This window comes from Chenopodium quinoa, unplaced genomic scaffold, assembly GCF_001683475.1.
Source record: "Chenopodium quinoa cultivar QQ74 unplaced genomic scaffold, ASM168347v1, whole genome shotgun sequence".
Lineage (NCBI taxonomy): Eukaryota > Viridiplantae > Streptophyta > Magnoliopsida > Caryophyllales > Amaranthaceae > Chenopodium > Chenopodium quinoa.
The window spans coordinates 2314164-2340056 of NW_018742393.1; the positions used below are offsets into that span (position 1 = coordinate 2314164).

Sequence of the window (25893 nt, forward strand, 5' to 3'; positions counted from 1 at the left end):
CCTTATTTATGGACCTTATTACTTATTTTAGATGAGATTAGAATAAAAGTTTAGAAAAAAAAATTCATATCTATTTTGTCGTTTTAATTTGTATGCGATTTTTCATTGCTATATATTTTTAATTCTTTAATGACAAAAGTCATGAAAATTCTATATTAAAAAACACACATTTTTACAAACCTAATAATGTCTCAATTGAAATTTTCTTCTCATGGATTGGCATATGTTTAAGGTCAATTAGACAATAAATTATATTAGATCAGATCAAAAAGATTAAATTCTAATTAGATCAGATAAGAAAAAATAAGATAAAATTGTAAAAATAAAAAATAAAAAAATAATAATAAAAAAGGTTAGATAAGCAAAAATAAGGTGAACTCCTTGATGGATATAGGGTTAACTATACATTTAATCTGACAATCAAGTATGAGAGTGAGGGATAGCTCAAGTGGTTAGAGTTCTCCTCTCGACTCCAGGTGATCGTGGGATCGGTTCTCATCACTCGCCCTAATGCCTCTCTTAACAATAACGAAAAAATAAATAAATTCTGAGAATTAAGTATCAATACTTCTCAACTTACATATTACTCCACATATTATTGGAGATATCAAATTATCAAGAGAATGCATGCATGTAAAATAATAATTGTAGTGAATGTAGACTATTAATAATGGAAACTGATTGTTAATAATATTAATGAAATAATGCAAAAAATTTGTGTGCGGTATTGCAAGAGGATTAAAGCCTAATACAATCTATGACAAGTTTGACAACATATTCAAAAGATAAATCAAAGATTAATCCTCCAAGTGGTATTGTCTATAAATTTGCTCAAAAAAAAAAATGGTACTGTCAACAAAGATACTTTTACATGCCATAATTAATAATAATATCACAATAATTATACACCAAACATATGATGATATGATATACACCAAGAGAAATAATAAATATTTTTCTTAATATCTACGTACTTACCAGTCCGTCTTTTGATTCCCTAACAAGTTACAAGTACTCTTTGAGAAAATATATGCTAGGGCATCTCAACGGCGAGCTTAAGGTTCAAATCCAACATAGGCGATGTCTCTTCCCCAGTGCAAGCTATCGCGTAATTCTTTCCATTCATGTCATCATCATTATTATAAGTAGCACTAGTTCCATGAGATTTCAATGATGGCTTACTACTACATGCATTACCATCGTCCTTCTTCGATTCAGATGAAATCGCGATGGGAGACCCTAGTGGCTGCTGTGGAATTTTTTGTTGATGGGGAAGATGATGATAGAGTTTATGGTTATTAGGATCAATTCCCATGCAAATTAGCTTCTTCCTTAATTCTTCACTTCGTTGTCTGTTCTTCCTGGCAACCTTCCTGCTATCAATGACCACCTAACAACAAATACATACATATAATACTAAGGACGACTCCGTATCATTTACATATTCTCTAATTTAAGCAACTATTAATTAACTAATGTCACAAATTAAGATTATATTATAACTCTATATTTATGTAAAATCATAGCTTAGGTATGATATATAAGTCTAAATCGATCTTAGATGCACGTAATTATGTGTCCAACACGTACTCAAAATTCATTCATTTATTGAAGGGATAGAGATTAAAGACGAAGATTATATATAATTAAGTGAAGTGAAGAGAAAATGTACCTATTGCCGAGAAGAGCATGGAGCTTGATGATAAGGTCCTCCTCATCTTGACATATCTCAGCTTTGTCTGAACTTGGGACTTATTGTTACACATACACAATAAAGAAGTAAATAGATAAATTAATAAAAATAATATAATTATGATAGGATTTTGAAGAATACCTCAAAACATAATGCGTGGTTGGTGCACCCGGAAAGAACATTAGGCATATTTTAAAGAATATAGGCGAAAAAAAAGAACATTATAGACATTTATAAAGAACACGAGTATAATATGTTCTTTGAGTTTGATTATAATGTTTTTTGAGTTTGAACTATATGTTCTTTACATCATACAATATATTCTTTAATGTATAAACATATATATTAAAAAAAAAAATTGTTAAATTCAACCACCCTGAGTGACCACGAAAAAGAATACGTAGCATATTATTTAATGTATTATCATATTATTTTTGTAAAGACGTAATGTTCTTTGTCAAATACAAACATATTATTTGTCAAACACAAACATGTTCTTTTATCAAACATAAGGTTCTTTTTCAAACACATTCAACTACCTGAGTAACCATGAAAAAGAACATGTTCTTAAATATATTATCATGTTCTTTTTGTAAAGATTTTATATTCTTTGTAATGTCATGTTTTTTGTCAAACACAAACATGTTTTTTTATCAAACATAGCCTACATAGGTATGTTCTTTTTCAAACACTAGTATGTTCTTTCCGCCTTTATTAGTTTTACCGGATGCACCATGCGCATGGTGCACCCGTGCACACTATACTAATTTCACAAAAACTTACTATTGGGTTTCTGTACTGTAATGTATTTGTCGCAAGTATGACTGGTGGACAAGGCATATGGTTGACTAGTTGTTCAGGGATCGATCGACTACCATTCACTGATTTCAAAACATTATTTAGAATATGTCTCTTTCTCATTTGATAAGATATCATTTTTCTCGACATGTTTATCAAAACATTGATCACAATCTAGATGAGAGAATGGAGTATCTAAGCATCCAATCTATTATTAATATGTAATTAAAGATATCATAATAGAAAAATACAATATGTTCGTAATTTCTAGTCAAATTCAGTATCGTATACATAAACTTGATGTTACAAAAAAGAAGCTAAGGACACAATCTTTCACTTCACAACACCCACCAGATAGCGCAAAACAAGTAATTTTAACTAATTGTAGATAATTTCTCTGACCTTTAACTTTTCCTATCTACATCTCTGTATGTATAGCTTCTTTGACAGATTTAGGAGCATACAGCATAACAGATATGAAATGATTTGCTGACAGTCACCAATTTCTTACATATTGAGGTCAACACGTAGTGCTGGAGGAGATTATATCATCAACCTGATTAATACAGAGTTTAGCAGAAGAAAAAAGATGAAACATGAAAGGATTCGGCAAAGGATATGGACTAAAATCAATGTATCAAAGGGGGATCAACTAACTCAAGTTTGACTGGCAGTTAGGAGCTACAGACCTACAGTTTGTGGTTCGTGTGGCATGTCTTCTTGCCAGAAATAATTGTTCGACTCCTACCATTCCAAGAGAATTTTCAGCAACAGACGATTCCAGCTCCATCATGCGACTGAATGCAGCAAACTCTCCTATTGTCTCATGATGTTTGAAATTATTGGTTTTTGGGATCGTAAATTATAATATTTTGCGTCGTTAAAAAATCTTACAATATTAAGCAATTTTGGATGAAATAATTAGCAAGGTGAAGGAAAATTCCGTCAAGTCTTCGAAATTGGAAACTTAAAAACATATATGATCACATTTGACTAGCAGGAGAGCTAGATGGTTAGTCTTTATTCTATTCACCTGAATAGCCCTATCTGAACGTAGCTATAGTTGAAAAATAAACCAAGGAGCCCTTATGATCCGAACTTATATGAACTTATTGTACATTGTATCACCTTGTCTGAAATAATATTCCCTTAAATTTAAGGGTTAAAGATTAAAAGAACAAAGCCTTGGTAGTTGGCAGGAAAGTTCAAAGACTTCAAACTAGTCACACAAGAGTTGAATGGCTGGTGAGAAAGATTGGAGGAAACATGCATTTATGCGGCTAATCGTTTGTTGATCCTATGCAGCAAATCAACAGAGCAATTTCAATTAATAGTCGGAGATCCTATCTAGCAAATCAACAGAACATTTACGATGATTAGTTGGAACCCTTGGAGGTTTCATGAAGTAACTATTCAGATAATGACTCTTCAAATCTCCTTAAACCAAGGTGCTACTCCATGAAGGTTCCACATCTAGCCTAGTGTTTAAGCAGAAAATTCAATAAAATAATTAATTCAATCCCCTCTTCCACAGACTTCTGAGTTGAGATAATATACTACGCACATATTACGTGCACAATTCAACCATAGCCAACAATAACAACAAATAGGGAAAACCAACAAATCATGCACCTAATGCATGCACTGCACAAATTTTCAATGAGAGCACCGGAAACCCAAAAATTGTGTTAAAACGACAACGGGTTAAGCAAGAGCTTCAAGAAACTAAGAGTATAATGGCCAAATAAATTAAATAAATATACTATTGCAGTAAAATTTCAACTTGGAAAAAAAATAAGGCAAAGCGATATTTTAAATAGAATGAGCTTATTTTTTTTTAACGATTATATTGGCATGCCCTCAAGTTTCAGTTTTGAAAGGCCATAAGAAGCCTATAATAGGCAATACCATTTAACCCATATAGCTCAAAATTTCTTTTAAAGTTTTACAGAAGAAAAAAGTGTTTGATACCCCAACCCAAAAATATGTTAGGAAAGAAAACACAAAGGATGGAAACCGAAAGGAAACAGGGTATGAAACATGATAATTAAAGCAACAGAGAAAAGGAAGTAAAACAAGGCTCGAAAAGAGAGAGAGAACATAAGATTCCAATTTCTAAGTGTGCTTTAAAACTAGACACAGGGGAGGAGGTAATCTAATGCAAAGATGGCATACCTTAAAGTATGATCAGCTTAAAGAGCTTCAGCAGCAGCATAACACACATGAGAAGCCTTCTTGAACAGTTTATTGTCATCAACCGTAATACTTAAGCCTTCAATAAACTGTAATAATAATAAAAAAGAGAGAAGGGTCAACAAATTGCAGAAGAGGAATCAACTAGGTGGGAGGGTAGTTCGATGCAGATAAAAAAAATGGGGTTAGAAGGACATCAGTACATCAGGAAATCGCCATAAATGATGGCAAATTGATCAAATACATAAAGTATTTTATCTTTAAACATAACAGCTATACCACAAATCCACAGTAAGTCAATAATCATTGATCAAATTCAAAGTAAATTAGAACCATCATAAAAACAACAAACTACATATTTGTTGGGTTGCAAGTCTTGCATCCACAGAATTACCATAAACAACGAAACTGTACTTAATAAAACACGAGGACTGATCCAGCTACACTACTTATAAAGTCTTCTCACATTAAAGGCCATGTTAATCTGTATAACATCAGATTCATCACCCAGTGATCCTGTAATACTTTCAAATGCTTAAAAAAATTCAGCGAGAAAGCCATATGTCAAAGGAATATACTAATCACAGTTTAATATTTTCAAACCCTTAAATAAAAACTCTCTTTGTTCTCCTCCACTTTCTAGTTCCTTGTTGCATGTTAATATTGGCTATAAATACACATCACATTGCCTTGCAAGCACAAGCCACTTCTTCACCGCAAACATCAATAGAGCAAGGGTAAAAATTTGCCTAAGCCAATCACATTATGTATGACTGTATGAGATCTTCTCTAACGTCCCACAGCACGAATAGATGAAAAAAATAGTAATTCCAGCACCCATGTAGTTCCTCTACTATATATGGACGTAAACATGTTAGAAAAAGTATAGATGTCATAACTAGGCAATTTTGTGCTCTCGGGTTTTAATCGCCATATAAGTTACAAATCTTATGATTGCAACTACAGAATTGTTCACAAAGGTATGCTCCTAATAAACAGACTTGATGTTTTGCAAGAACCTTTAATATAGGCTACGCAGGCTGCAGAATTAACAGACTATAGATTTCCAATTTTGCATTAACAGCAAATTCAATACAAGATCTCAATAAAGGATTAGAAAGAAAATAAAAAAGAGGTTAATCACCATTCACATAAACTCTGGAGAAGAATTGGACCCAGGCTTGCTGTTATCCCCCAAGTCTCCTGCTCCTGGGTGTTGCAGATTCTGTAAAACCTGGGGAGGAAGACCACCTAGTCCACCGCCCAAACTATCACCGGATGACCCGAAAAACTGACACATAAACCGTGCCATGATCCCGAGAATTTGCAACTGGTTTTGGCAAGCATCAGCATGCATTTGCATTGTTTGCTTCTCATGTTCAATTTGCAAACTCAACATTCTCTCCCTCCACTCAAGCTCCTCTTCCTCCCTCTTCTCCTCCATCTTCATCCTTCGCCGCCTTTCTTCATCAAACTCCCTCTCAAACCTCAACTTCCTATCAAATTCCTTTCTTGCCCATTTCAATTGCATCTCTTCCAACTCCAATTCTCTCTCCTCCACCCTCTCCTCTGCCTCCCTCTCCCTCTTCTCCTTCAAATTCTCCATTTCAATCCTCCCTCCATCCTTCACCGCCAACCCGTCTTCTCTAGCAAACTCTCTCTCCTTCCTCCTCTCATCCCTCTTCACCAAAACATTTCTCAACTCCACAACCCTAGCACCCAACATTGCAATCCTTCTCTTCTTCAATTTCTTCCTCAAACTCTCACTCTTCCCCTCATTCTCTTCTTCCTCTCCACAAACAAAATCCCCCCCTTCTCTCTCCTCCTCTTCTTCCTCTTCCTCTTCCTCTTCCTCACCCACTTCACCATCCTCCTCAAATTCATCACAATCAATCTCAAACCCTAACCCTAACCCATCATCCCCATTTCCCCCAAAAAGTCCAATTTCATTAAAATCTCCAACACCCAATTTCTTACTATCCTTCAATTCAAGCTCTACATCCCCAAAAACCTCCTTATACTTGATAAAATTCTCCCAATGATTCTCCCCATCATCCCAATTAAAATCCCCATCTGAAACCCTAATTTTCTGCTTCACCCCCAAATACTGATGCCTCATATTTTGGACCTTAATCGATACATCTCGCCATGACCACTTAAATGGGTAGTTAATCGGATCTTGAAGATGATGAATTGCGTTCAAATGATCAGCAATTGGCTTGAATTTCTTCTATCGGGTTCTTAACTTTGATAAAGTCCCAGAATTTTGGAGCTCCGCGTATTTGGTGAGAAGGGTATTTTCTTCGATTTCTGACCATTTCTTGCGCTTCATTGTTTGGCAAAATGAAGGATATTGTGTTCGATAATGGAGGTTTTTGATTTCTAATTTATTCGGGGGTTAATAAATTGTTGCAGAATTATTATTACTCGTACTTCTTCAGTTCTTCACTACTCGGTAAAAATACTATCTTCAAGAATGAAGCACAAACATACTACAGTCAAATTTTTTAATCCGTTTTTTTTACTTTTATCCAAAAAAAATAAAAAATAAAATTATTTTTTATCGCCAAAACTTCTAAAAGTTTTATTTTACCACAAAAAAAATTAAAAATTATTTTTTACCATCAACTGTCAAAAAAACTGGTAAACCTAACGGAATTTTTTAAATGATTCGATTTTCGTGCCAAACACATAGTTTTTGGGGGCATTTTGGTTCTACGGGTCCAATTTGAGGTCAGAATTGACAAAAAATATTCGTAAATGGCTCGTTTATCCTACTAAAAAATACCTCAATTTGCGTGAAACATGCAAAACGAAGCATTTCCGATCATTTTTTGTCAATTTTGAAAACAAAGCATTTTCGATCATTTTTTGTCAATTTTGACCTCAAATTGGACCCATAAAAATCGAATATAAACCAAAATGTCCCCTTAAACCTATGAAGAACATGTTTTGCGCATAAAAATCGAAGATTTTTTTCAAACCGTTAGATTTAACGGTTTTCTAGACGGTAGATGGTAAAAAATAATTTTTTGAATTTTTTTTTGGTGGTAAAATAAAAGTTTTAGAAGTTTTGGTGGTAAAAACAATTTTTTGATTTTTTTTTTGTGGTAAAAGTCAAAAATCCATTTTCTTTTTTCTTTTTTATTTCAACAGAGTAAATAAACAAGACACAAGACTATGATTCGTATTAACTTTGACGGAACTTGATTTGCAATAAATTTATCTGCCTAACGTTTTACTTAAAAAGAAAAAAGACTAAAGACTACTGTTCATTCTTCACTCAAAAAAAAAAAAAAAAAAAAAAAAAAAAAAAACTATTTTTCATCTTTAACGATACTTGCTAGATTTTGAGCCGTCTTACGCTAAATACAGCTAGTACACCGACACTTAAAATTAGAATATACAAACACATAAACTAAAATTAAGCTTTTTCCTTGGATATCCAAAGAGATTTATGCGTGTACCGCCCTTTCTCTTTATACATGCATGGAAATTAGATTTTATGATAGGATAGACGTGGTTAAAGTACAATACAAACTCTTGCTTCGTTTTCGAATCCCTTCTCTAAATCTCCTCTTTTGAAGATCGGATGTAACGACCATGAGTTCATGACTTTAGAAAAGCTTTCCCTCCTTTGGACTTGTTCTTAAACTCTATTGAAGGTTGAATGGAGTCTTTCCTAGGAACTAGCAAACTAGTATCCTTCTCTTCAGAACCCACTTTGTTCGATGTAGGTAGATTCTTGCGGCGGGTGGACAGGATCAATATTTGCATCAACAAAGGCATTTTCATTCTCATTCACAAACGATGGCTTCATTTTTTATTTTTTTTCATCGATGCCATTATCCTCAATTACACTCGAAGATGGTATCGAGCGTAAGACCACTGCTTCCCTCAAACTATGCTTGTGGGGATGTCTCCATCAACTTATGATATTTTTGGGGTGAAGGTACGCACCTTCAACAAAGATATATAGAATGTCGTGGTTGGCAAAGCCACAACTCTTTCCCTTGCCTCAACTTATGTAAATCTACACATGCAATTCTCAAACATGAAAATGGCTTTTTTCAATTGACAAATGACCCTTAAGTTAAGATCTTAGATGCATGGGGTATAAATCATACCAAGTGAAGGTGTTTTTATCTGTAGGGATCGGAAGAGGTCACTACGACACTCACAGAATCACCAACTCAACAACTAACCAAATATCCAAACCAATCAACCCAAAATATCACACAACAAGAATATGAAATATGGACAGCAATATTTCACTCACAAAGCATCAATGATAAGCGGAATAAAATGTGAGCAGCACATACGAATTATACGTGGAAAACCCCTTCGATGTGAAGGATAATAACCACGAGACCTCTTGAGGAGTCCACCCTTAATATTCTCTTATTGATGATAAAATTGAGGGTAAAATGAACCCAATATAGTTCACAACAATTCACAACCCACCAGCAACAACAAACAATAAGAGATTGAAAACTAGAGAGCAAAAGAGTAGAATTCACCCAAAAGACAGCAGTTCTGTCCAGAGACGACTGAGACCAAAACAGAGCTCAAAACGACGATCTAACCGTCCAAAATAAAGCCCTTGATGTCTGGAACAAGCTGCCAAAATTTGAGCATGATCCAACGGTGAAAACTCCGGCAACAACTAGTTTTGTAAGGCTGCCCAGAAAATCTCCGAAGTTGAAAGCTCTTGTAAAGAACTCTAACTCTTTCTCTATTTTTGTGTGTGTATATCCTCAGCTACTAGCTGCCTCACTTGGTCACTCGTTTACCACAAGATTTCCCATCTAAAGCTTCCAAGAGAAGCCACAAAAGGCATCCCAAAAACTTCTAGAAGAAGCCACAACTTAAGTCCCTAAATTGGACTTAATTCAAGCTAGTAAAATGTAATAAAAATGGACCAAGTAAATGCACCAAAACAAGATACATTTTACTTTAATTGGCTGGACCCATAACATTATCCTCCTCTTTACTCCAAGTACCTGATAAGAGTCTTTTTTACCAACCAAAGAAGGGTGATTACCATTTAATTAATTTTTCGTCAAAATATTCCGTAGATTACAAAATGCATATATTCAAAATTCGTAGTAAAAACTTTAAAAAAACGGAGTCAGTAACATGCAACAAACTTCAAATCAAATTTCACAAAAGTTTTATGTGCATGAATGGAAATAATGTATGATTAGAAAGGTAAGCAGTTGGAAATTTCCTAAAATAGTTGGTTGGTGACAAATTAAAAAATGTTGTCATGATTTCATTTCCATTGACATTTAGCAAAATCACTATTCACTAATTATACATTAATAATACTCCATCAATCCAGTCAAGTTTCTCACCAAGAAAAACAAAAAAGACTGAAGAACTTGAATAAAAAAATGGACTCCTCTGCTAATTAAATGTCTAACTCATACTCTTCTTCAATTATCTTGCTCATTGATTCTCAGCCTTTTTATCCTCGAAAATCCCACCAACCCTAAATTTGAGGTGACCCTTTTTTTTTTTTTTTTTTTCTTTTGTTGATGGGTATTTTTAATTCCCTTATCCATTATGATTTGTATACATTGAATTGTTTGAAATTGATTGATTTTCGCGGGTTTCTTTGTGAATTGACCAGGTTAAATAATTGGAAGAGAAGTTCGAAGAAATCATTAATGGCGCAACCTCCCATTCTATCGATTGCTTTGCCTTCTGAGACTGGTCGTGTTCTCAGTATTCAGTCTCATACTGTTCAGGTATTTGAATTTATCGCCAAATTAATCATCTTTTTAATTTGGGTGTGATTAATTTCATCTATAATATGTAAATTCGGGGAGAATTTTATCTGGGATTTGCTAAATTGGTTTAAAGTTTCATAAATTTGGTGGATATGTTACTATGAGTAGTTATATTATATGGTAAAAATGGTATGTGATGGCTTTTTTTCTTAATGAATTTTGCTAATGCATTGATTTAAAAGTTGGTTGTTGTTGCGGATGTGAGCTAGTTTAGTTGGTAAAGTATATGAGTTAATTAAAACACGGAAAAGAGAACGAATCCTATCTACATCACTGCCCTTTTTGCTTGGCGCATTTTAAATTTTAACCATATCAGATAAGAGAAGTGAATTGTTGATGTTTGATGTTCAGTATGTAATTTTGTGGCTCTTTGGGATTCAGGGTTATGTCGGCAATAAATCAGCTGTCTTTCCGCTTCAACTTCTTGGATATGATGTAGACCCGATAAATTCCGTACAATTCTCAAATCACACAGGCAAGCTGGTCTTATGCCATTGATTTCAATCCTCCATAAGAAAATTGGAGCTTGATGATCTTCTGCTGATTAATTTTGTTAAGTTGTGGATCATGCAGGTTATCCGACATTTAAAGGCCAAGTTTTGAATGGGAAAGAACTCTGGGACTTAATTGAAGGTCTAGAAGCAAATAATTTATTGTTCTACACTCATTTATTGACAGGTAAGGATGGGCTATTTTTCATGCAAGATAGTTTTTTTTTTTTTTTGGCTTTAGTACAAGGCGGTAATCAAAATGCTAGCTTTACTAATACAAACAATCTTGTGTATCCTTTCTTTCTGAGGCCAAAACTTTAATTATTAAAGTCAACTAACTATATGTATATATGCTTGACATTTCCTGGAGGCATGTTGCTTTTTGATGAATAGCTTAAAAATTTAAATGGCTTTCTTTGACTTTGCAGGTTATATTGGTTCGGTCTCATTTTTGGATACTGTATTGAAAGTTGTAACTAAACTACGAACTGTGAATCCTGGACTTCTCTTTGGTAGGTTTCTCACACACTTTATGTATACAAATATAATGGTAGAGTAGTTCTTTTACTTGGATGATGAATGGTTTTCTGATGCTCATCTTTGCAGATTTAAAAAAAAACACAAAAAAAAAAAATATATATAATCTAGGACTTATTTTCTTAATGACCTTACTAGCAGTACGAGCAAGTTCACACTATAAGATCACTGTCTTTTTTAATATAAAACATCAAGCTACTAGTATTGGTGGGATCACAGGACATAGTAGAAGATAAAATTGCATGAATAGGGAATCAGGGCGTTTCCATTTCTACAAGATAAAATTGAGAGCAGTGCCTCTAATATTTATTTCATTATATTTGTAATCTTTGGTACGCTGCATCTTTATCTTATGCTTTTTTAACTGCTCAAATCTGCATTTCTGCACAACCTTATTATGAAAGAGCTGTTCTTGAACACAATTACTAGGTGGATGACTTTTTCTTGTTTATTTATTCTAATGTAGAACTGTATCTAAACCTTTTAATGGAGATTAACTTTTCAGAGGATATTCCATTATATCTGATGTTTGTTGGAAAGATAAATCATTTCAAGGGTGCTCAATATGCTCTACCCTTGAAGAGTAACCTCTAGCATGGCTGAGCCATTAGACAAAAAGTATTTTGTGAATTGAACAGTGTGATCAGCTTCTTCTTGTTTAGGTTTCCTTTCTCATGGACATTGTTAGTGCTTTAAAATCCAATATTATACAAAGTACTAAGCAATTCTAAGTGAGGGTATTAAATTTAAAGTTTCTTTTCTCTTGTATGGAGTTAATTTAGCTCTTTCTTCATACCTATATGCAATTGAGAAAGCTATATTTGTTTCAGCTAGCTATGGTTAAATTCTCTCTGTTCTCTTCTGCATCAATGTCTAATGATTTTCTTTTATACATGACCTTCCTTCTCAGTTTGTGATCCAGTAATGGGTGATGAAGGAAAGCTATATGTCCCTGAAGACCTGGTGTCAGTATATAGGCAAAAGGTATGTAGCTTATCTGTAAGTTTATCTACTACGTCAAAAGGCCAACTTTCTATGTAGATTGTATGCCAACTTTGTAAGCATGACTCATCTGTTAAAACTTCAAGTTGTCACAACCTCAGGAACCATGTACTTTATCTGTTTTCTATGATAGAGCTGCATACATGCTGATGTATTTTCTCAAGATTCTGCTACTGCCCTCTACGGCTCTACTTGATGATTGATGTTTTACCTCAAATAAGCTGAGAAGATCTTAATTTTATTACATCTTGAGAAATAAAACAATGGTTTTATGCACTTAATTACCATGAATATCAGCTCTTGATGATAGGTAAATGGAGAGATGGGTTTGGTTGGATCTGTGATTGATTAGTCAAGGCTTCAAAGGATATCAGTTTCATTAAAAGTTTGTTGTTTGATCTCCTGCTAGGATCGAATCTCTTTCTAGGAAGATGGAAAGAAATTTGATAATTGTGGTAGTGTCTTTTACTTTAGCTTGATTCGCCTTTGAGAGTATGAGTTTCCCACTTGCTAGGGATGGCAATAAAGGCATAAATGCGAGTAATGTGGTAACTCTAAAAATTTTGGCTTGTGCAATGGAAATCAAGTTGATTGTAAAACCAAAGCTTGAGGCTTGACTGACCTAATCATAACAATTAAACAAATGAAGCTGAAATTTTTAGTATCCAGGCTAAGATAATTAAGAAATGTTGGCGCAATGGTAAATCACTCTGCTTGTGATACGTGACACCGCAATTCTATTTGGGGATATTTTCTTCTACCCTGGTTAATCAACTTACTAGTTTTTAATGGGGACAACATTCTCTGCTGTTCACCAAAAGAGAAAAGTGCTTATATGAGGCAAATGCTTGTTTGATAATATGTAGTATTAGCTTGCTGTTGGGTGGTAATATCTCCTTGAACTGGTGGTTTAAGTTTACATATTTTTTTAAGAGAAATGATAATATTGATGCCTTTTTTTTCCTTTTAGTTTAAACTCTTAATTTATATTGCTGTTGTTTTTTGGTGCTCTTTGATGCCTAGGTTGTTCCTGTTGCATCGATGTTGACGCCTAACCAGTTTGAAGCTGAACTGCTGACTGGTTTGAGGTATCATCTCTTATCTGGTGCTACGTGGAAAAATTTCTTTATTCTTGAACTGAGGATTTTATATGGTGTACTCTGCTCCTGAAGTAGTTATGAAAAGAAGATTCATTTTGCAGTTTTCTCCCACAATTTCACTCTCTTCCTTACTCATCTTCTTTTGTTAAAACATCGTGTTTTTGGAGGTATATGATACACACTGACAAGCTCTGCTTGTATTCCAGTTTGAAATATAATGAAAAAAAGGACCTTGGAGTTCTAGGTTTTTAGTAACTCCGTATTTCAATATCTTGCAACAAGGATTACTAACAGACTCATATTTGGCTTGCAAAGTAAATACATTATTTTTTTTTTGACAGCAATGAACATTTGAATTACGCAAGTGCCTTTTGTTTATAATACCTTTTACTTCTTGGTGGAAGTGACTCCATTTTGCAATATGCATTCTTGTTGAATTTGGCTTGGCAATGAATCTACCCTTCCTATATGCAGTCTAAAAATATGTTAGTCTCTCGATATTTGTGTTTTGTTGTTTTAGAGCTTCTTGGTGGAAGTGACTCCATTTTGCAATATGAATTTTTGTTGGATTTTGCTTGGCAATGAATCTACCCTACCTATATAGGAGTCTAAAAATATGTTAGTCTTTCGATATTTGTGTTTTGTTGTTTTAGAGCCTGTATTTGTGACAGGATTGTGTCAGAACAAGATGGGAGGGAAGCTTGTAGCAAACTACACGCGGCTGGACCGGCAAAGGTTTGTTTTTTGTTTTTGTTTTTTTTTTTTTTTTTTGTACTTTCATCATCAGCTTAAGCTTTTATATATAATTATTACAACTGCTATTGGGTGATGCAACACCTCCGTAATACATCTTGTGTAGTTGTGTACTTTATGTCTATATGTGGTTGTGGCTAAAGCAATACCTCTGCAATTATAAAATTAAATGTGAGATGCCGTCCCAGACTCTTAGAAAGACTTTCCCTCCTCTCTTATTTTGGTGTATCTCTTGCTAGGATAATGACTTGGTTAATGTCATTGGGATAGATGTTCATTATAGTCAACTAATTTGGAAGAAGCTAGTATGTTTATTGTTGGTGTACACTATAGGGCCTTTGTTGCTACTTCCTAAGTGGGGAAGTGGCAGTGCTAACTGGAGATTTTTCCAAAATAAAGAATTGACTTTGCTGGTTGCCAATAAGGTAGAATCAGCTCTTAGTTGATAACTGCCCATTCTAGAATAAAATTACTATAAGACAGTAAAACTCATTCTATTCCTCGTTATAAGCTATACCTCATGTGGGCCATATGCCTTTGAAAGCAAAAGCCACCCTTACACTTAATTTATATATTTATTTTTTATTTTTTTATTTTTTTATTTTTTTTTTTGGGGGGGGGGGGAGGACTAGTCCCTCGATCACTGTCTTACTCCAGAACTACCCATTGGCATTTCATGAGATAAATCTTGGACAACAGCAGAGAGAGCTATGAGGAAACCCCCCTGTGATCTAGGCTTTGCCAATTTTAAAATTGTGCAAGACAAATACAAGGTCAGAAGTGGAATATTAGGCAAAGACCACTGATGAATGTGATGATATGAATGTAAGGATAGTTTGATATAACCACAAAAGTATCAAACTAAATACTATCACTAGAGAGAGCAATTATTAAATAGAAATTTTAACAAGTTCTTCATGTTTCGGGGGCTTGCACGCCTAGTTTCCTAGGGAATGTACTTTTTTTTTTTTGTCTCGATCAATGCTGGTCATTATTCAGTAATAACAATAAATATAATAAAATTTTGCTCAGTAGTTGAGTTAATTATTATTGACTGTTTTTTTTTCCCCGTTTCTTCTGTTTATTATCTTGATACAGCTTTAATTTATTATCCAGTTGTGATGAGTGTGGGATGATGACTTTCCAGGTTGTCATTACGAGCATACATATTGATGGTAATCTCTATCTCATTGGCAGCAGTAAGAAAGAAAAGGTTTGTGTTATTGTGATCCCTGTAATTGTATAGCTTTTGTTTAAACTGAAATGAGTGTCTACTTCAGTGCATCATGCAATTGTAATGCTAAAATGACTTGATTGGAGAACAATTCATAAATTTTGTATTCTTTCAATATGTTCATCACACTGATTTAATTTGAGGAACATGACTTTTGAATCCAATCAGCAAAATGAGATACTATATTGTGAACGATTTCTGTGAAGTCTTATTTCTTCGATTAGACATGTCACATGTCTACGCTTTTGCTTTCTTTTTTCTTTGTAACTTATAATCAATTGTCCTATGTCACTCCAACTCTTCTTTTCACCTCAAGTACCTGTGTCAGCTGTGTGGGATGCTTGACACTTGGACATTGGGCTAAGATTAGGCAAATTGTTCATAAAATGGTTGTGCCATAACACTTTTGACACATACTCGTGTCTGAAACATCTAATTGTTAGCTATTTAGATGAGTCATATAACCCTATCTATAATAATGTGAGCTATAGTAGTCCTCATCTTTTGGATTAAATTATAGAGTGTGTTACATTTATATACGAAGTAGTATTTGTTGACAGCAGCCGTAACTGTGTTGTATAAACCAATGATCCCATTCTGCGTGTGTAAACCTCTAGTCCCTGACAGTATTTTGCTTCCATCATATATAGGACGAGGCATCTGAGCAATTCAAAATTATGATTCCAAAAATCCCAGCATATTTTACGGTACGTAGTTTTTCGTTTTATTTTTCTTTTGCACATCCAAAGTACTTTTGCTCAAATTCACAATTTATATGCTTTGCTATATCTGGCACTTGCATTCCAATCAAATATATGGCATTACTCTCATGAGATACCACTTTTAGTGTTTGGCTAGCTGTGCTGCATAGAAATGTTTAAAGTTCTAAATTCATTTACGCTGCTACATAAGACTGTTCATTTATTGTGTAGGGAACAGGAGACCTAATGACTGCACTATTACTAGGGTGGAGCAATGTAATTGTTCATTCCTTAATCTACCTGAGTTTACTTGACTTGGTTTCTATTTCATCTGTTGCTAATCTTGGCATGTTTGTATTTTACAGAAGTATCCTGATAATCTTGCTAGGGCAGCAGAGCTTGCTGTTTCAAGCTTGCAGGTACCTTCCCACTTATTTTCTTGCTTGTGCTTGAGTCATGTGATGATATGGCAGCTGTGTGACTGGCCTCTAGACTTAGTATGGAGTATATATTTCTGACAATAACCCAATCTAAGTTAAGGATAGTTGATGCTAATTTTGGCAATCATCATGACTCATGATATTATGTTATCGGCTTTTGTTTCCCTGTATTATTAGTCAGTTGATCTGTTCCTTTGTATTTCACAAGACTTCTTGGGATGCGTACTTTTTTTTTTTTTTTTTTTTTTCTTTTTTTTTCTGGGGGTCTTTCATTCCTATGTTATGTAATATTCTGTAGGCGGTAGTTTTGGCCTAATCTCATGTCTGTTATGTCTGGATGCGTTTAGAATCATGAAAAGGCCCAATCTGCTTTACATAAATATGGTTATTGTCATGTCTGTTGTGCATTGTAATTATTCTTACAAAGCATCAATCACTTCAGGCACTTCTGCATAAGACTATGAGCGACTACAGTCTTGCAGGATTTGATCCCAAGACAAGCAGTCTAGAAATCCGATTGATTCAGAGCCAGGATGATATCCGTAATCCCCAAGTCAAGTTTGATGCCGAGAAGTATAGCTAGTGCTTGTTCAGCGCACTTTTGGAAGTTGCAACTCCCTAAGGAAATCAAAACTTTATGGAAGTGTCTAAAGTAAGCTGGTTGATTAAAAGAAGTAGAACTTCCTACACGGAGTCACTCTTGTGGAGATCAGGAAGCTATTTCTTCCATTTCGGACTCCTCAGGAAATTATACTCTCAACGTGTTGGTCAACCAAACAACCTTCGGTCTTCTAGTTCCCTCTCATTACAGCTTCAAATGATTGTCCTTGTCAACCAAACAATATCTATACTTGTTTGTAAAAACAAAATTATAATGACTTTGGCACAAAAGCTCAATATGGACCACAATGCTTGTTACTCAAAGAGGCAAAGGCTCCTCTGTCCTCTGGAAACTGATTTTATGCAGGAAGCCTCTAAGCACTCCTTGAAAATGTAATGTCAGTTTTGGTTCTCTTTATTTCTAGTCTTGATTCTTGATTTGAAATTAAGATTGTTTGCATGTATTCAGGCATATAAACTTCTTCTATGTTATTATAATTTAACTGTCCTTAAAGATCACATTTCTCATCTATGTCAAGCAAGAGCATTATAGTCACATGTTTGACACTTCGTATGTAATACTCATAAAAGACAGCGGCAGTACTAATAACTCTCTTTACAAAGTACTCGTTACCGTAGCATCTTAGTGAATTGCAAAAGCATTCATCAGAAACTGCCTGTTAATCTACGTATGCTGTAGTACTTTCATCTACAATTATGTTTTACTGAGGTAACGGATGACATTGAAGTTAAACAAATACTGTGAAATTTATTACACCGTAAAGAAAGAAATATGAACTTGATCGTTCAATAGCATCTGTGAGAGAATGGCGTCATATTCTGGTGAAAGTGGTCGGAAATCGGATTTCGGTTATAGTGTAATAATATGTTGGGCATGGGCAAAGCTTAGTTGAGGCCTAAGAGGGACATGGCCCTTGTGGTGTTTTGCCTTACACGCGCTTATTGAAGTAGCATGGATGCATATAAGCATATTAGACTGGCCCCATCCTCAATCGCGCTTATTAGACCGGCCCCCCTTCTTAGTTAAGTCTGGCTTCACCCTTGATGTTGGATGACTTTTTATGTTTGTAACCCGCAAAGTAAATACAAATTTATAATTGACAAATTTTCCTTAAAGGTAAACTACGGAGTCCATTAAACAGTAACATAAATAAATTTGGTCGGTTTCGAGGGAGCCTAGGTTGATCTCCGTGATAAACGGATACGTTTATCTTGGTAGCAAAATTTTAAATATTTTTACATTTTGAAAATAAAAAATAAAAATAAAAAATCACCATCATCTTCCTCCTCACTCCACCGTGACCCATCTCCATGATTAATCCATGGTTTCCTTTCCTCCTTCCTTCACATTCCCGACCCTGCAAGCACCTTCATCTTCTTCCTCCTTCTCTGATCCCCAAACACCTTAATCTTCTGATTTCTTCTTCTAGATGCTTCAATGGTGAATACGAAACCTCAACACCATATTCGGCGACTTCGTCGCCAAATCCAACGAAAACCCTGTGTAAATATGTAGAAATTAAGGGAATGGTTAACCCCTAAGGGGAAAGTGTTTTCGTTTGCTTATTTGATATCCCCCTTCTATTGGTATTCACCATTGATGGAGCTCGTCAGCTTCTTCGATTTCATCAGATTTGCATTCTCCCATTAAAGCTGCTTGGAGGATCTCCTCTTTCAAATGGCAAAAATACCCCTCATTTTAACTGCGAAATGACCACAATACCCTGTGATAAACTTCACATGTTTATCACCGAGATTAACTTGTATAAGACGGGTGTTCTTGGCTTCTTCATTCTTCCTCTACTCTCTAACAGGAAAATCGAAGAGACTTCTGGACTCGTAATTTCGTAAATCCTAAAACTGCGAACTTGGATTTATTAAAGCTCTAAGCTTCCAATTTCATAACAACAAAGAAATTAAATTGGGAAAGAAAATGGAGCAAGAAAAAGCATTAGAACTGGTAAAGCAAGGCTCAACCCTTCTCTTTCTCGATGTTCCTCAGTACACTCTCATTGGCATTGATACCCAGGTCATCTTCTTCATTTCTTTCTCTTCTTCTATTTTCTGGGTTTGTGTTAAATATTTAAGAATTTTGATTTATTTACATGTTTTGTCATAATATGTTATTTATATATTGATTATAAGTATTGGGGTTTTAATTTCTGGATGTTTGTTAATGGGGTTTTCCTGAAAAAAGGAATGCTTTTGTTGGATTACATCTCATTTGAGTGCTTTAATGTTAATGATTATAGTGATGGGGTTGTCTTATTTTTCAGCTGAATTCGAATTATTAGTTTCATTTGTTCAAGTATTGATAGTTATGGCAACATGGAACCTTAATTTCTGAGTGACAATTTTAGGATCAATCATAAAATTATGATACTTGGCTTGTACCTGAGCTAGTGATCTACAATTTGAGCAGGAGGTTAGGAAAATTGCAAGGAAAGTGTGGAATTTCACTATATATTTGTTAGTTTCTGTTGGATTAATAGCCAACTTAGTTAGGTTTAGGTTGTTGAGAGTATCTTTTCAAAAAAAAAAAAAAAAAAAAAAAAAAAGAAAGAAAAAAAAAAGGTTGTTGAGAGGATGATTTTGGAAGTTGATCGTTGTGAGGACTGAATGTGCATTTTCCAAGTGAATTTCGGCTTGATAAATCTTGTATAGCGCGTTATATGTTTAATTCTCTCCATCAGATTAATATCATCTAGCTATCTTATTGTAAATTGTATTCGTTCTCGGCTTCTTGGCCCCTTACCTTTGCTCCCAATTGTACTTAGCATGTCATTGTACAATATATCTTAATAAGATGGGTTATAATCTTTTTTTCATGAGTTTGAAACCTTGCACTTCTTCCTTGTAGGTTTACATTGGACATTGATGACAAGATGTAAATGACTGTAGATATTCGACTTTCTAAAAAAAAATTGGGTTTTATTCCTTTCAGGTTTTCTCCGCTGGCCCTGAATTCAAGGGTATTAAGATGATTCCTCCTGGAGTTCATTTTATATTTTACAGCTCGTCTACCAAGTATGTTTCCCTGATTATTTCATTTGTTCTTGTCTGAGCTTTTGGGAGTTTATTCGTCTGTTTGTAATTAGCTGAATTAAATATTCTACTTAGTGGTACTTTGTAGCCTTTTGCTCTACCGTATTTCGTTTCTGACATTTTGTCTATCAGTTATGTGTTTTGATGGTTAGAGCTTTCAATTTTCTGTGCAGAGATGGAAAGGAGTTTTCACCCATCATTGGCTTTTTTATTGAGACTTCCCCATCTGAGGTTTAATTGCTTACTATATATTATGAGCTTATCCATTGGATTCCAGTTGTTGCTGCCATTTCATTTTCTTTGGTTTCAACAGGTTGTTGTTCGTAAATGGAACCTGGAAGAAGAAAGACTGGTGAAAGTTCCAGATGAAGAGGTTAGTACTTGTTAGTTGTAACATTGGTTAGCTAATGGGGATACCTTAAGGTCACTTTTACATTGCATCGATGAATTTCATAGCAATGCTAGCTTCCAGTTGAGGAACTTGATTCCTGTAACCTGGATGGCTTCCTGTCATTCCTTGAGCATCTTCCATGTTATCATTTGAGTGGATGAACTTGTACCTAGAAATAGTTATGCTTAGTTCCGCACTCATATTAAAAGTAATTTTCTTACTCATGTTAGTGTAATAATCAAGTTCATAACAGTCATTTTGGCAAGGACAGCAAATACATGTCGGTTGTTGCTTTCATATCTGAAAAGTTCTTGGTGTGACAGTTCAATTTGCTTGGCTTGTGTGAGAATTGATTAGTTAATACTCTTGTAGTGTCGTATTTTAAAGCTTCCAACTTTAACAGTCTAACATCCTTTCTCTGCTTCAATGTAGGAAGAGAGATATGCTCAGGCTGTGAAACAGTTTGAATTTGATAGGCACCTTGGCCCTTACTCATTGAGTGATTATGGAGATTGGAAACGTTTGTCAAATTACATTACTAAGGATGTCATTGAGCGTATTGGTGAGAACCATCCTATTTTTGTAAAGCTTTTCTGGGAATTATTTTAAGCTTTGACTGCCTATGATTTTTTATTCTTGTCCTATATCACAGAACCAATAGGAGGGGAAATTACAGTGGCATGTGAATCAAGCCTAGTTGGCAACATTCCCAAAACCACCATGGAGATAGCTTTGGCTGAACAATTAAAGAATAGTAAATTCAATAGAGAAGCTGAAACTTCAGATAAGAAAGGATGCTACTATACACCTGTTCCTCGCGTAATCAAGCAGAGAGGAATTTCTGTAGCAGAACTTACCTCTGTGAATCTAGACAAGGTAGTTTCTAGAGAAATGTTTATACTTTTGCCATAAACTTTGGATCCCATTTTCTAACAATTCTGTCTGTGATTTTCAGACTTATATTCTGGAAAGCATTCTTATGAAAGAGTTTGAGGGTGATGAAGACAGACTTCTTGGTGAGCTGCAATTTGCATTTATTGCGTTTCTGGTATGACATAAACTATTACAGCTCTTCAAATGAACAAGTCAAGTAGCTTTTTAATGTCTTTCTGTCTAGTGCCTTAATGACAATTAGATCTTCCACAGATGGGGCAATCACTCGATGGATTTTTACAGTGGAAATCTTTGGTCAGTCTTCTGTTTGGATGCACCCAAGCTGTAAGTGTTCTCACTCACAATTCTCACTGCTTTACATTTTAGGATTTCCTTATCAGACGCCCATAAGTATCTAAATCATATTGCAGTTTGCAAATACTCTTCTTCAGTTTTTGGGTCCTTGCGTTAGTTTGTGGGTTTTAAGCAGTTGTACACTTGTACCGTGTACATTACTTGTGTATTTTTTGGATTTTGGGAAGCTTTGTAATAATCATTCCTCATAGCATCACCTCGATGATTTCACAAGGTTCATATATAAGTGCTCTTATCCTTGTTTTAACCATTGATGGGGAATATGTTGGTTGCTTGCTGTTTCATAGTACAAGGAGAGGAAAACTTAGTCATTTGATTCACTCTAGTATTTGAGCTGGAAAATTACCCTCAACTAAAGACTGAGATGTTAAGCAAGAGTTGATGGTTGGTTGCTGTATGTTACTAAAGTTCTTGAATTTGGATAGAAAAAAGCCAAAAGTTCAATAAACGAAGTTAGGCACTGAAGAAAGGGTGGTGGCCAAAAGATCCAATTCTTCTTACTTGGAAGTTGGAAGCACAACCATAGGAACCTTTAAGAGTAGCTGGGCTCATCTTTTAATTGGCAGGGTCAAGGATCAAGGGTCAAGTAAAGTTTTTTCATCTTACCTTGATATATTTGAAGACCTCCAAACTAAATCATTGATGCTCTTCAAGAGCCTAGTATTTTGATATTGTAAATATCAGATTTCTCACAAATGTGAGGTTAGGTCTCATTTCTAATAAGCTCCAAGCCCCCTAAGCACTACGTCTAGGTGGGTGGGGGTCATGTGAATTTCTATGGTTTCATTCTGGAGCATACCAAGTGTGCTTATAATGAAGTTCTGTTCTTGAAAACGATCTTTATAAATTTTGTTCCTTCTTCTTGCAGCCATTTCATACTAGGAGCCAGCTTTTCATAAAGGTAAAATCTACTACCTAATTGTTTATAAACTACCCATATATTACAACTTAAATTTTTGAATAGTCATTGTCCTTTAGGAGATAAATGGCTAGTTGGATTGATGTGCTTTTGGTAGACTGCTACTTAGAGGATGACAGGACATGGTGCACTACTTCTCTCTCTTTCTTTCCTTCCTAATGTTCAGGACACTTCTTGCAGTTCATCAAGTGTGTATATTATCAACTAAAATATGGATTTCAAAGGGGTCATGCAAAAGATAGCACAATAGAGAAGGAATCGTCATTATTGCTTGATGATTCATGGCTTACTTCTGATAGTTTTCTGCATCACCTTTGCAAGGTAATTATTTCACCAAATATATATTCATGTATTTAGATAGATTATAGAGATCGACTCTGCTGAAGAACAATGACTTCTTGCTTATTAGGTTTGTATCCTGGAGTAATGGTGATGATTTTTTTATTTTTTTTTCCTTTCTCCTTCCAGCAATATTTGGTTTATTCATATTTCTGCACCAAATGAATCTCCCTCACAAGCCTGACATTGCATCTCCATATATCTTTTTTTTTTTTTCGTTTGAAAAGATGAGGGCTCTTAGTATGCGTAGTTCATCTAGTAGCCTACAATTCTGTCTTGTCACTCTGTTGAACTTGCCCTTTGGTTGTGAAAGTAGATTGCAGCAATTAGGAAAGGATTCATACATTCAATATTTCTAACCTCTTCAAACCCTTACCCTGAAGAAATAGATTGGCAAAGTGATGAAAAGGAAAATATCTGATGAAGAAGATGGTGTGAAGCAAGATTGCTTCATAGGAAAATATCTGATGAAGAAGATTGGTGTGAAGCAAGATTGGTCATCTGGTATTGAATCTAGTCATTTTTCTATGCTGATATGTGCAGGAATTTTTTTTGCTGGTTGATGAGGCCTCAGTTGTTGATGGCGATCTTTTAACATGGGTGAGTTTTATGTTAACGGTGTTTCTGCAATGCTTTTCTAGCGCTTACGTGACAATGGAAATAATGGAATAACTGTCTGCTTTTCATTTACTTTTTTTTTTTTAATTACCTCATCCTCATTATATCTGCATGGAACTATGGAAGTGAAAGAGTACATATGATCCCTTTTTTAGTTAGGTCTGTGTGTGGTTTTGTGGGTGTGGTAGGGGAGGCACGGGGCAAGGGGGACTGGATTGGAGAACGTTATGGTTCTGTTGCACTGCTTGGAATTATGTACATAACGTTCTAACAATATGAAATTTCCTTAATAGACATACGGTGTCTAGTATGTGGAACAATTGAAAATATACTCATGCATTATGGATTTTGAAACCTAAGAATGAGGTCTGCTGCGTTCATGCTTCCCCGTTCCCATATCCAGTTTATGCATTTATGCTGATCAATTGATGAAAACCTCTACTTTTTCCCTCGATGACCTCAATAGACCAGAAAACTCAGAGAATTGCTCGAGAACACACTGGGTTGGGAATTCCATCGGAAAAGTGCAGTGGACGGATTATATTTTGAAGAAGATGACGAGGTCAGTATGATTTCTGACTGTACAGCATAACCTGCTTCTACAAAATTGCATCTTTTCCGTTGTCTGTTCACTTATCTGAATTTACTTTTGTAGTATGCTCCAGTGGTTGAGATGCTGGATGAATCCAGCTAGATGAAGCAGGTTGAACATACTTGACGCTGGAAAGGAAGATAAGAAATACGAGGTGGATAGTGTTTTACAGAGCAAGAATGTAACACAAATTTGGTTAGATAATAATAATCGTGTTTTGCAGATAGGTGATTGTACATATCTCTCAACTAGACAAATACAATAATTTTCGAAACATCAGTTCATTTTTTGCTTATTGAGCAGCTTTGTCTTCTCTTCATTTTTGGGTCATCTTTGATCCATCATACATGTAGTTCTCTCTTTGAAAAACTAGGGTATACTTAGGTAATGTTTGGTTGATATGGGAAATAAATTTAATAGGCATTCACAATTCATTGGAATTATAATCCTATGTCAAATTTCCTAGGAATTAGTTAAACATGTTTGGTGGTAAATAAAGCGTTTGCAAATTGTGGGAATTTTGAGTTACTAAGGTGGCCTTGATAATTAATTTCCCATATATTTGTATCCCATGAATTTTCCTACATTTTCACTTTTTATGGTCAACCAAACAAACCTTCCATTTTCAAGTTCACATGATTTCTCAATTCTCCCATTTTTTTGGTTCAACCAAACAATACCTTAGTCTTGGTAATTTGTAGCAAGTTTTACATAAGCATGTTAATGCATTACATGAGTTTGATAAGAATATTTCAACAAATAGTGTATATCAAAGGAAGTTCTTCCATAAGTTAACAATATTGTACCTTCAAAGGGAGTTTCTCTTGTTATTGATGTTTTGTCTTGTGCTGGGGTTTCTTTTGGTAGTACCTTTTATGGAGGGTATAAGAATGTTGTCTTTGGGGTATTGTTGGGCAGATTTGCTCTGGTTGTTAGAGGTTGCAAGGTTAAGTTCAACCTTGTTTGTGGTGTTGGTGGTCTTATTGATTGCCTTTTTGGGGTGTGACTATGGTTCCCTGGAAGTTATAGGTGAGTGGGTGACTGAGTGTTTTAGAGTGGTTTCGTTTGATGATGTGGTCTTTTAGGGGGTGGGTTTATTTGTGCAGGGGTACGATTCCTGCATTTGGAGTTCGTCGGAGGAAGGTGTTGTTGAGCGGAGAGGTTTGTTTGCTCATCCTGTTGTTTCTTGGTTTTGGGATGATAAGAGTATCCGATCAGTTGCTATCATCTCATTGTTAGTGTTTGTGATGGCAAAGTCAGCCATCGCTGTTAATCTAAATCTTGAAGGAGGCTCCCCATCTTTAAAGTTTGGGGCAAGCAAAGTCCTCCAATGTCCTGCACTCACTGTTGGTAAAGTTGCAGGCAAAGTACCTGCATCGTCGT

The 25893-nt window shown here is 35.0% G+C and overlaps 3 protein-coding genes across 7 annotated transcripts; 2 read left to right on the forward strand and 1 right to left on the reverse strand.

Annotated features, from left to right (window-relative positions):
• Positions 1 to 797: 797 nt before the first annotated feature.
• On the reverse strand, positions 798 to 7179 carry LOC110703722 (trichohyalin-like). Of its 5 annotated transcripts, XR_002507757.1 has the most exons (4): positions 5829 to 7179; positions 4667 to 4773; positions 1673 to 1751; positions 798 to 1390 (listed from the first exon to the last, which is right to left on the reverse strand). XR_002507757.1 is itself a non-coding variant. In XM_021881505.1 (2 exons), the coding sequence occupies exon 1, from the start codon at positions 6801 to 6803 to the stop codon at positions 5832 to 5834; it is 972 nt and encodes a 323-aa protein (XP_021737197.1). In that variant the 5' UTR covers positions 6804 to 7179; the 3' UTR covers positions 2679 to 4773; positions 5829 to 5831. The 5 variants fall into 5 exon arrangements, 1 of the variants encoding a protein (XP_021737197.1); XR_002507761.1 differs by lacking the exons at positions 798 to 1390; positions 1673 to 1751 and adding an exon at positions 2679 to 3047; XR_002507755.1 differs by lacking the exons at positions 798 to 1390; positions 1673 to 1751 and adding an exon at positions 2679 to 3307.
• Positions 7180 to 9974: 2795 nt separating this feature from the next.
• Positions 9975 to 17851, forward strand: LOC110703741 (pyridoxal kinase-like). The gene is made up of 13 exons (XM_021881524.1): positions 9975 to 10189; positions 10320 to 10437; positions 10861 to 10954; positions 11053 to 11157; positions 11399 to 11482; positions 12418 to 12491; positions 13533 to 13597; positions 14281 to 14344; positions 15510 to 15575; positions 16247 to 16303; positions 16529 to 16573; positions 16663 to 16716; positions 17180 to 17851. The coding sequence occupies exons 2-13, from the start codon at positions 10357 to 10359 to the stop codon at positions 17318 to 17320; spliced, it is 930 nt and encodes a 309-aa protein (XP_021737216.1). The 5' UTR covers positions 9975 to 10189; positions 10320 to 10356; the 3' UTR covers positions 17321 to 17851.
• A 550-nt stretch (positions 17852 to 18401) lies between these two features.
• Positions 18402 to 24805, forward strand: LOC110703746 (protein AAR2 homolog). Its single transcript, XM_021881533.1, has 13 exons — positions 18402 to 19387; positions 20303 to 20385; positions 20577 to 20634; positions 20717 to 20776; positions 21227 to 21356; positions 21447 to 21670; positions 21750 to 21842; positions 21941 to 22012; positions 22911 to 22943; positions 23142 to 23282; positions 23844 to 23900; positions 24385 to 24480; positions 24574 to 24805. The coding sequence occupies exons 1-13, from the start codon at positions 19292 to 19294 to the stop codon at positions 24610 to 24612; spliced, it is 1182 nt and encodes a 393-aa protein (XP_021737225.1). The 5' UTR covers positions 18402 to 19291; the 3' UTR covers positions 24613 to 24805.
• Positions 24806 to 25893: the final 1088 nt, after the last annotated feature.